General features: G+C 41.8%; 1 protein-coding gene across 4 annotated transcripts in view; it reads right to left on the bottom strand.

The window, feature by feature from the left end:
* Positions 1-5640: 5640 nt before the first annotated feature.
* The window catches only part of MAG (myelin associated glycoprotein), a 157425-nt gene continuing 150691 nt past the window's right edge, over positions 5641-12374 (bottom strand). For 2 of the 4 annotated variants that reach the window (XM_073570550.1, XM_073570549.1), the window contains exon 11: positions 5641-11318. In XM_073570550.1, coding sequence (XP_073426651.1) covers positions 11154-11318 — 165 coding nt within the window. In that variant the 3' untranslated portion in view covers positions 5641-11153. The remainder of the gene's footprint in view (positions 11319-12374) is intronic. The other 2 variants (XM_073570551.1, XM_073570552.1) reach the window with 1 other exon arrangement.

The raw sequence follows: 12374 nt of genomic DNA, 5'->3' as shown, positions 1-12374 counted from the left end.
ATACATATCCTCCATCCCATAGTCCCATGCCCATATACCCATCATACATATCTGCCATCCCATAGTCCCGTGCCCATATACCCATCACACATCCTTCATCTCATAGTCCCATGCCCATATACCAATCATTCATATCCTCCTTCCCATAGTCCCGTGCCCATATACCCATCATACATATCCGCCATACCATAGTCCAGTGCCCATATACCAATCACACATCCTCCATCCCATAGTCAACCATTATGACATCATAATGAGCGGCAGGGCTTGCAATCTATGATGACATCAGCGTCGCCATGGCAACCATTATGACATCATAATGAGGGGCGGGGCTTGACACGCACACACTTTTTCCCCAGTATGTAGATAGGGGCGAAATTGTTTGGTAAATTGGAACGCGCGGGGTTAAAATTTCGCCTCACAACACAGCTTAGGACGCTCTGGGGGTCCAGACGTGTGTCTGTGCCAAATTTTGTGGCTGTAGCTGTGACGGTGCGGATGCCTATCCCGGACATACACACATACATACACACATACATACACACTTTGAGCTTTATATATTAGATATAATACTGCCCCAATGTACAAAAATAGAGCTACAATAATACTGCCCTATGTACAAGAATAAATCTACGATAATACTGCTGCTATGTACACGAATATAATTACTATAATACTGCCACCTATGTACAAAAATATAACTAATATATTACTGCTCCTATATAAAAGAATATAACTACACTAATATTACTCCTAGGTATAGAAATATAACTACTATAATACTGCCCCTATGTACAAGAATATAACTAATATAATACTGCTCCTACGTACAAGAATATAACTATTATAATACTGCCCCCTATGTACAAGAATATAACTACTATAATACTGCCCCTATGTACAAGAATATAACTACTGTAATACTGCCCCCTATGTACAAGAATATAACTACTATAATACTGCCCCTACATACAAGAACATAACTAGTATAATACTGGTCCTTATGTACAAGAATATAACTACTATAATACTGCCCCTATGTACAAGAATATAACTACTATAATACTGTCTCTATGTACAAGAATATAACTACTGTAATACTGCCCCCTATGTACAAGAATATAACTACTGTCATACTTTATACTGCCCACTTTGTACAAGAATATAACTACTATAATACTGCCCACTATTTACAAGAATATAACTAATACTGCCCATTATTTACAAGAATATAACTTGTTGTGAATTCCATTGCTCAGATTTCTGAGCCGAAGCTCCCTCTGCTCCTTCTGGTGGTTTCATCCTGTCTCACCGACAATATATGCTTGGGGGCTGTCTATTCCTTTGGAGATCTGCTCCGGGGCAGTTTAGATTTCACCTTTCTGACTTCAGGCTTAGTTAGTTCTCCAGCTGTGACGAAGCATTTAGGGCATCGTAGGAACACTCCACGGCTACTGCTAGTTGTGTTGATAAGATCAGGGGTCTGCAATCTGCTTAGTTACCAACTTCTCTGGTGGCTTAGCCTGCTCCTGCCATCCTCCTCGGTGACCCATTCACAACAATAACTACTCTAAGGCCTCTTTCACACATCAGGTTTTCGCCGTCAGGCGTGATCCGGCGCTTTTGACAGAAACCGGATCCGGCGAAATGCAATGCCGGATCCGGTTTCCCCCCCATTGACTTGCATTTGCGCCGGATCGCGCCGGATGGCCATGCGTTTCATCCGGTTTTCGCCGGATCCGGCAATGTGTCGCGATCCGGCGTCTGGAAAAAACGGCTACTGTAACGTTTTTTGTCTCCGGCGAAAAAGCCGGACCCGCCGGATCCGGCGCGTCCGGCTTTTTCACACAATGAAAGCCTATGAGCGCCGCAATGCGCCTGATCAGGCGAAAGCCGGATCCGGTAGCCGGATCCGTTTTTTTTGGTCTGAGCATGCTCAGTAGCTCTGCCCACAAGACATATATAAAAGCAAGACAGTGGGACCCACAGCCACACCCAACATGCCACCCAAGACAGGAACCAAGCGCAGCAGGAGAAGGCAGGAAACCACTGCAGCACCATCAGCACCACCACCACCCCAAATGGAGCAGCAAATGGAACATGCTGAGGAGGGGAGTCCAGCAGCAGATGAGAGACGGTAATTATCAAATCCCCCATTCCTCCAAACTAGGGCCATGGAATATCAAGATATTCATTGGCCCTTTGTTTCTCTTTATTCAACAGCCGCCCAAGAGATGCAGCAGCAGCAGCAGCAGAAATGGCATCACTGGCAGCAGCAACAGCAGCAGCAATACCCACAGCCATGGAGTCTGGCCATCAACAGGACAGCACATCTTCTTCTGGGAGCCCTCCCTCGCATCGTCAGCGTTTGACGGTAAGTTTTTATTTCCAAAATCCATCATCTCTGTAATATATGTCTATTCATTGCCTTTTATTTCAAAACAGGAATCACAAGATGAAGAGGAGCTCCCAGAAGAAGAAGGAAGGGGTGGACAGACACCTGGAGTGGGCTCACAATTGGTAAGTTTTTTGCATCAAACGCAGAAACACAACATCACACTACACACAACACATAGAAAACAATGTTCTGCAGACCACACACAGCAAACAAATGCCTACATCCAAAGACATAACATTTTTTGTTTTCTTCTCTAGTCTTCCCAATCTGGTGCTCGGCCAAGAGGTCCTCGCAGTGCCTCCCAGGGTCGTCGGCGACAGCAACGCGGCGGTCACCAGCGTGTAAGTATAAATATTTTTGCTTTGTTTTTTTGCACTTTTTATTTCATTTCTTTTGTGGAGGCTAATTATGTTATTTTTGTCTTTTTCTTTAACAGCCTCCACAGCGTGCTCCCGACTCTGACGGTGAGGATGGAGGGATTGATGTGGACCGCCTCATCGATCTCGTCAGAGAAAGGGAGCCGCTCTGGAATATGGCTGACCGCCGCCACGCTGACCTGATCGTTACCCGACGACTCTGGGAGGAAATCTGTTCGCTCCTTGTGGGCCGCTGGGAGGACCTCGATGCTCGGGCCCAGATTAAAGAGCGTAAGTATATACAGTACCGGTTGCTTGATGTAAACCAGTGTTTCCCGAACTCCAGTCCTCGTGGTCCCCACGGATCATGTGTTCAGGATTTCTATTTACTATGGAAATCCTGAAAACATGACCCCTGGGGACCATGAGGACTGGAGTTTGTGAAACACTGATGTTGTATACTAACCACTCCTTTCTCGTTTCAGGGAACAGAATTGTGAATCGGTGGCGGTCTGTGAGGGATCGTTTCAAGAAGGAGTTCAATAAAGAGATGCGGGCCCCGAGTGGATCTGGAGGACGCAGGAGCAAGTACAAGTACGCAGAAGCCCTGTCGTTCCTCCGGGAAACAATGGTCACTAGAAGGTAAATATTACACACCACATGTGAAAAAAAATGTTAGATGTAACTTTTTTTTTTCAGCCAGGGCCATACCATGTATTTTAATTGTTTTTTTTCCTCTTTATTCCACAGCACGGTGAGCAGCACTCGGGAGCCTGCACGATTGGACCCTTCTGAGGCGATCCCTGAGGAGACCGGCACCGAGGGACACTTCGACCGCCCCGGTACATCTGCACCTTCCCAGCCTTCCCACACATTCGACCCATCTGTCCCATCCACCAGCACAGGAGCATCGTGGCCGCCTACATTACATGAAGCTGCTGGTGAGGAGATCGCTTTCCCTTTACCCCACCCTTCTGCCCCTGCCACCTCTAGTACACCTGCGGGTACTGGGCGGCAGCGGCAGAGGGGTCAGGAAAAGAGTTATGCGCCAGAGTTCTTGCATCTGAATGCATCTTTCCAGAACTGTCTAAAAGTCTTGTCAGAGCAAATCTCCGCAGGCTTTCAGCAGATCAACTCCAGCATTCTGGAGGTGAAGACACTTCTGCAAACCATGCATTCAGAAGCAAGATCTTCGCCAAACCACACCTTTTTCAGGTCTGTTGTGGAGCGCATGGCAACACTATCTCCTACCCAGCAGATGCATGTAATGCATTCGTGCCACGGTGCTCTACAGCAGGTTACCTCCCAACCTCCACCTCCCACCACTGTAGTTCCTCCACCTGCACCCCCTCCAGCCACTTTCCATCCTCCCCCTCCTATTACATCTGCACCCCCTCCAGCCACTTTCCATCCTCCCCCTCCTATTACATACCAGCAACCTCACCAGTACCAGCAACCTCCCCAGTACCAGACATCTCCCCACTTCCAGCAACCTGCCCCGTACCAAACTCCTTCCCCGTACCAAACTCCTTCCCCGTACCAAACTCCTTCCCCATACAACTTTCCATCAACATCATCTGCTCCTACAGTCCCTGCCCAACCCTCCACTCCACCGCCCACCACCTCTTCTGCCTCCCACATGTCCACCCATTCTGTAGCTTTTTCCACACCTTCACCTCTAACTGTTCCTTCCCCACCACGATCCCAGTCCTCTCTCCACACACCCAGTGTCGAAGTGTCCCGCAGCCCCTCCAGCAGTATTTCCACCCCACACTACACAGATTTGTAATGTGTGTTTTTTAATAAAAATGCCCATTGGGTTTAAAACCTTTATTAAAAAAGTTTTTTGCACTTTAAAAACATTTTACAAAAAAAAAAAAATTTTAAATAAAAGTTAAATTATCGTTTCACAATGGTTGTCTGTCATTTCTTTCTGCGGCGAACTATGTTTAAAAAAAAGGTTAAATACAGGGTATTTCAAAGGTAAAAAGGTATTCAAAACCAGGTATATAACTGTGGGTAAATTTTAGCTTTTTGCCACAGTTGTGTTCCTGGTTGTGTTTGAAGCAAAGTATTTCACCTAAAAAGTTGTGTTTATTGTTGGTGATTTCCTAACAATGTACACAACTTTTGTTAAAAGGTGAAATACTTTGCATAAAACACAACCAGGTACACACCTGTGGCCTAAAGGTAAAAATAGAGACCATGACAAGATAGCCAACTTTGGTTGGTAAAGGTATATACTGTTGGTCCAGAAGGTACACAAGTTTGGTTAGGGCACAAATCTTTCACACTCTGTCATCCTGCCAGTGTACTCTGCCTTGAGGTGACATAAAGTATAGTGCAAAATTGTCCCTCATTACTGAAACCGTCACAGAACTTCTAGTGGTAATATTTCCAATGACAACATCCATCTTCGCCAGTAACTTGCTCTTCTCTCCAACCTGCACTTTCTCCTCTACAACCTGTCAAAGAAGGGCTGTAGGAACATGCTATATCTAGTTTTCCAGTAGCCAATCCCGTTCGGAAGGCCACAAGGGTCAATTTTAAAAACCGGATCCGGCGTAATCCGTCGAAAAACGGATAGAAAAACGGATGAACCGGATGAGACGGATCCGGTTTTGTCTGTCAAGAACAAGACGGATCCGGTAGAAAACCGGATCCGGCACATCAGGTTTTACAAAACATTTGCCGGATCCGGCATTCCGGCACGACGCCGGATCGCGCCTGACGCCGAAAACCTGATGTGTGAAAGTAGCCTAATACTGCCCCTATATACAGGAATATACTGTAGCTACTATAATAATGCCCCCTATATACTATATATATAAGAATCTAATTGAGCTACAGATGTTTAGTATGAAGTTAAATAATGTCACATTTACACCAGTTTCTGTAACTTTATTTGTTTGCACCAGGGTCACCAACATGAACATTTGCTTTCATATTATATACAGTTGTATTACACTGTAGGAACATGTGAAATCTATATAACAATAATAATAATGTTATGTATTTTACCGGAGTTTACATCAAGCAATAAGTTACAGAATCTCTTGGGTTTAGGATGGGAGTGAAACAGGCTGGAACTGATTACAGTGCAAAGACACAAGACAAATACTTTTGAAAAAGAGGTTGTTCCTCCATTGCTTCCAATCTGTAACTTCTTTTATGTTCAAGGTGGCGCTGGCAAAAGGTTTCTTGATAGGAAATTTGTATCACATCTAAATCTTCTAGCACAACTAGAGCTGCATTCTAAATTCTGCTGTTGTTAGACAAGACAACTTTTCATCTCACTGTTGACATCTGTTGGTTTCATATTTGTATACACCTTGCTTTTCTGTTGAACTGCGTGATACAAAACCTCAGCTAAACTGTTAGAACTGTGACTGTTACCCAAATGGGGTGGCCATGTGGGCAGCAGAAGCTTGAATGCAGCTCTGGAGTCATTGGAGCTTAAGACATGTATTAATTCAGGGTCAATACATGCAAGAATTGTTTCAAATGTAACACTGTATGCAGATTCAAAGAAAAAAAACACAATTCTAATTCAGAATCTTGTGCAATGGAACTATTAGAAATTCCTAATATGAACTTAACATATGACTCCGATGAAGACACCGACAAAACTTCTAAAACTGAACCTGAAGGTACAAAAATAAATTATAAAATCCTGCTTGTTTGCAGTCACCACTATAGGGAGCTCTCCGCATACTGGGTTACTATTGAGTTCAATGTAAATGTTGCATGCAATGAGGTGTTAAGCGCCCCCTAGTGGTGACTGTAGGCATAAAGAATTGTATTATTTAGCTTTGTTTTAGGATATTTGAGCTCTAACTTTTATAGATAAATTTAAAAAAAATAATTCAGATCCAAATGTAACTCTCAGGAATGTTCCCATTATTTAGGTAAAGCTACGACATCCTCCGGCTCTCTCTGCTGCCATCTGCAAAATCTTCACTGAAACCCTTCCTGCTTCATATACTGTATATTTAAAGGGAATGTATATATTCAGAGAATTACCTATTCTTTAAAAAAGGTTTTCTTGTACAGGTGTTTGGGTTTTTTTTTAAATTAACAGTGTTTTTTTTCTATGTCACATTCCATATAAATAAAATAGAAATTTTGTGATTTTCAAACAGGCCACTGGAGCAATATTAGATGCATACTTCCTGTTCTTTCATAAAGAGGTTTCAGGCGTCTCAGTATCATCAGAGACAGAATCATAATGACGGATTACAACTTTACATACAGCTGATAACACAAAATTCAACATTCACAATAAATCTTGTCACAACTCACCTCCTCCTCCTGTACAATGACTGAAAATACCTTTATATAGGGCAGATAACTTAGGGCCCACCATTCACAATATTTTATGTCACAGCTCACCTCCTGCTCCAGTACAATGACTTATAACACCTTTAAATACAGTAGATAACATTATCCACCATTCTCAATAGGTGATGTCACAGCTCACCTCCCACCACTTTTGTACAATGATTGATAACACCTCTATATACAGCTCCGGCAAAAATTAAGAGACCACTGCAAAATTTTCAGCTTGTCTGATTTTTCTCCTTATAGGTATATTTTTGAGTAAAATGTAAATTGCTCTTTTATTCTATAAACTACTGACAACAAGTCTCTGAATTTCCAAGCAATACATTTTGTATTTATTTTCAGAAAATGAGAAATGGTCAAAATAACAAAAAAATGCAGTGCTTGCAGACCTCAAATAATGCTAAGAAAACAAGTTCTTAATCAATTAGAAACAAGAATACTAATGTTTTAACTGAGGAAGAGTTCAGAAATCAATATTTTGAGGAATAACCATGATTTTTAATCACAGCTTTCATGCGTCTTGGCTGCTTTCCACCAGTCTTTCACACTGCTTTTGGGTGACCTTAGGCCACTCCTGGTACAAAAATGTAAGCAGTTCTTTGTATGATGGCTTGTGACTATCCAGCTTCCTCTTGATTACATTCCAGAAGTTTTCAGTGGGGTTCAGGTCTGGAGATTGGGCTGGCCATAACAGGGATCTGATGTGGTGGTCCACCATCCACACATTGATTGACCTAGCTGTGTGGCATGGTGCATTGTCCGGCTGGAAAAACCAGTCCTCAGAGTTGGGGAACATTGCCTGAGCAGAAGGAATCAACTGTTTTTCCAGGATAACCTTGTATGCGGCTTGAGTCATACATCCTTTGCAAATATTAACCTGCCCAATTCCAGCCTTGCTGAAGCGTCCCCAGATCATCACTGATCCTCCACCAAATTTCACAATCGGTGCAAGACACTGTGGCTTGTACGCCTCTCCAGGTCTCCGTCTAACCATTAGATGACCAGGTGTTGGGAAAAAGCTGAAAATTAGACTCATCAGAGAAGATTACCTTACTCCAGTCCTCTATGGTCCAATCCTTATGGTCTTTGTCAAGCTTCAGCCTGGCTCTCCTTTGCTTCTCATTGATGGAAGGCTTTTTTCTTGCTTCACATGACTTGAGCCCTGCCTTTAGGAGAGTTATGAACTGATTTTGCCATGCACTTCACCCCAGCTGCCATTTGCCATTCCTTTTGTAGGTCTCTTGATGTCATCCTGCATTTGCTGAGTGACATTGGAATAAGATAACGGTAATCCCGGTGGGTGGAGAGTCGTTTTCACCCTCTGCCGGTTTGTAGCTTTGTTGTCCCCAATGTCTGCTGCTTGACCTTGTTGTAATGGACTGCCATCTTAGAAATGTTAAGGATGGAGGCAACATGACGCTCACTGTATCCCTCTGCTAGTAAAGCCAGAATTGAGCCCTTCTTTTCATCATTCAAGACTTTTCAACTCTTTTGGCATGGTTAAAAGTTATTTTTTTCATTCCTATTACTTTTGAGTTATTACTAGCACTTATTTTCTTGTTTTGCCATCTAGCATGTCCTATTACAAGAAGATTGTGAACACCACAGCAGGGTTTTTTCTGCTTTCCTTCGTTAAATAAGATTTGGCTCAGTTGATCACCTAATTAGAAGCACATTAAGTAGAATGAGGTGTACTCTGGTTGGAATTCAACTGACACTGTAATGGAATGGCTGTCAGACATGAAGAGAAGCAGTTTTTTATCAAACTGTGCAGCAGTCTCTTAATTTTTGCCAGAGCTGTATAGTAGATAACACAGGATCCACATTCACAGCATGTGATATCATAGTGACCTGTTCACATGCTCATTAGATGCATCAATACAAATGTGAGTGAGTCTAGTGCTGCTAATGTACTTGTGCATTTACTGAAACAACAGGAAATAAGGAAATAAACGTCTAAAAAGACTGAGTTGCCCTTGTGGGAAGTGCAAGATTTCTATTTTGGGGGGTTTTAATACAGATCGTGATAAGAAGAAAAAATAGCTAAAAGTGTTTAAAAAATAACGTTAACATAAATAACAATTTAGGTCATTTTCTGGTGATACATTCCCCTTATGAGCAGTGTTGGCATTTACGTACTGGGAATAAATATTCTGTGCATCACTCATTGTTTTAATGTCTGTGGAAAACATTTAACAAAACTTTTAAATTGGGGGAAAAAAAATCTAAAAAAAAATAAAAAAATCCACAGAACTCAATGACAAATCACCTAGCAAATCGCTTTATAAAATAAGATACTTTCATTGAAGGTTTATTGACCATGTGTTACATATGGAGGTCATTTTATAAAAAGTGATGCTTTCGAGGGCGGGCAACAAAGATCATTTTGAAAAAATTCCTGTTACTGTATATAATATGTGTTTTACAATTATTAGATTTTCTAACTTAAGTCATTATAGTTTTAGTAACGATTGAAAAATAAAGTTTTTCTTTATTTAGATTTAAGCAACCATGCTCAGGAAACCGGCATTGACAGCATTTTGGTATTAATTGGAATCCAGGGGGCGGCACTCTCTGCATAAATTAGAGAATAAAGCTTAATATAAATAGAGTAGGCAAGAGAACAGCGCCCGCTATATGGTTAGATGAAATAATTTGGGGGATATTGGGGAAAAATAAGGGAAATGCTTTAGATTTAGTAGAAAATCTCTGGCATAGATTGCACATGACACACATAGCGAGTCTGCCTGGATACACAGGCTTCTGAATAGATGCGCTATGGAATGGAGCCACAACTGATAATCCCCAGAGTTATGGACTCATCAGGTTTATCTGATCCAGCACACATTAGCTCTTTTTTTTTCCCTAAAACTAACAGCACAAAGGATTGTGGGTAGAGAGGTGGAACAATAAAACTTAAGAAGACAGCTTGAAGCTCACCCACTCCCTCTGACACAACTGGCGCCATTGCCTAGAGCCGATCCACCCAAGATTCTATCCGGCCAAGCAATCAATAAATATGGTGGGGGGAGAGTGATATTTGGAGGGTTATTGCTATAATACAGAGTCGGAAACTTTAATCCAGCGTGTATGGACAGCCCACATGAAGTCACATAGGTGTGGTATTCGGTAGGGGTAAATCTGCATGTGGAAGAGGAAGTTTACAACAAAAATGAAGCAGGGTTTTTCTTTGTTCTCAAGACCAGAAAACAAAGGGGCGGGGCTTTTAGAATTGTAAAAATATGATATTTATAAACATGAGTATACTATTGTAAACTTATAATATTTATTTCCATAGATATCATGTGACCACAGCAACCAATTAACGGCTGACTTCAGTTTTAGTAAGGAATGTTAGAACCTAACCTTGGCAAAAATTAGCAAATTTGCAATTTGAAAAATTGCATGTTAGAACCTAAAGTGTAAGTGCCAATTTTTTTTTAAAAGGAGGAACCTCCCAAACTCGAAAAAGAGTCGGTAAATCTCATTTGCCCTGCCAAAACTTTGGAGAAATCAGCAAGTCCAAAAGGATTTTTGTCCACCACTGTCTCAGGAAGGCGGGCACTGATGGGACAGGAAGAATGGACATGGCGTGAACATAGTGTGTAACAAAGGAGAATGGTCAATGCAAGACTCATGCTCTCCTGGATGCCAACTTCTAAAACTTGACAATTATGATACGATCGGTGCTATTTACACCTGTGGCCATTAATAAATTCTGTAAAGTACGATGTACATATTGTTAGAAAAAAAATCCCAAGTTGCCGATTTGGAGTCTTTTTCCTCCCTTCCGTTGGAGATCTGACCAATCAAAATTTTCCCTCTTCCTCACTGCAGCTGCATCTCCCTCCTCCCTCCTCATTTTATCTACCGATTCATACAAATAAAACAATAAGTACACTTTAGACAATATAGTGTATATGCCTAAAATCTGCTTCAGGAGAATGAATCTCTTCTTTTTCTTTTTTCAATCCTTTGAAATTCTGAAGCTTAATTTTTATGATGGTGGCCAGACATTGGGTCAGTTGTGTTTTGTGCTGTTAGATAAGTGGCCGTCATTTCACCCGGATTTCCGCGTAGTCAGTCAGCTCCTCGGGAGAGGTGTAGATGTCCATTACACTTTTCTTTGTAAAGTCAATATTTGCATACTCAGAGTCCACAGTTGGTTTTTGCTTCCTCTTACTCAATAGGATTCTTTCCGAAATACTGAGAAATTGGTTCTAGAAACAAAGTAAAAAAAGATTAAATTGCAAAATTCATGCAGTGAACGTATAGCAACAAGGTAACAGGTAATTGGGGAAGCAATATGGATTTGACATAAAATATACAAAACAGTCACCATGGAATATGTAATCACCATGGAGACCCCAGGGACTGAGCCCATTATTTACCACTGGCTTACCAGGAACTGGGTGTTGAAAACTGGAGATGAGCAGATCAGGTAAAATACTAATTCACCCAATTTTCCCAGGAAATTTGATTTGTGGAGACATTATTCTCTATGAATTTAATGCCAATTATCATGTTCTGGGGAGTCTCAAGACGTAATATTTAGAAAAAATTCTTATACTTACCCCACCGCTCACCTCTCCGGCCCCTCCACTACTCACCACCACCGGTCCGGTCCTAGTCACATCTTCTGATCTCCTGCTGCTGGCATTGGAGTCTTCAGGCCTCTCACACTGAACTTCCAGCTGTCATGTCACCCAGGAGGATTGTGCACAGGCATGGAAATTCAATGACATCATGACATCACGACGCATGTCATAATCTTCCTGCTCGTATTCACCAAATGCTCCCAAATGCCATAACAGCCAAGAGACCGACACAGTGTGAGAAACCTAAAAATTCCTTTGTGGGCAGCGGTGAGGAGTTGAGGGTTTGGAGAGGTGCGTGGTAAGTTGAGTATAAGGATTTTTAATTTTTTTACCTTTTGATGGCCCATCATGGTTCAACAAAATGACGGCTGGCTGATAGCATTTTGCTGAATCCATGTGTAAGCAAATTTCAGAAAATACGCATTTTGGCGAAGGATATTTGTAAAAATTGAGTAGAATTCAATTCCACCCCAGCTCTACTGTAAATATCAACAGTCATTTATAGTCTAGGAAATATAAGAATATCGCTCCACCCAAAACTTTTCAGAAGATATGACCCTCTTGCTTAGATAGGGGGCGCTCGCCACTGAATTCTTTGGGATTGTGCTGCTTGTTTGATCCTTTTCGTAACTTCCAAAAATTTTATTCTGAGCAGCGCCAATCCTATCCTCGTCACAA

Source organism: Dendrobates tinctorius, unplaced genomic scaffold, assembly GCF_039654945.1.
Source record: "Dendrobates tinctorius isolate UK_male_01 unplaced genomic scaffold, ASM3965494v1 ptg000028l, whole genome shotgun sequence".
NCBI lineage: Eukaryota > Metazoa > Chordata > Amphibia > Anura > Dendrobatidae > Dendrobates > Dendrobates tinctorius.
Note: the sequence above shows the minus strand (reverse complement) of the source record. Positions and strands in the feature narration are given on the sequence as shown.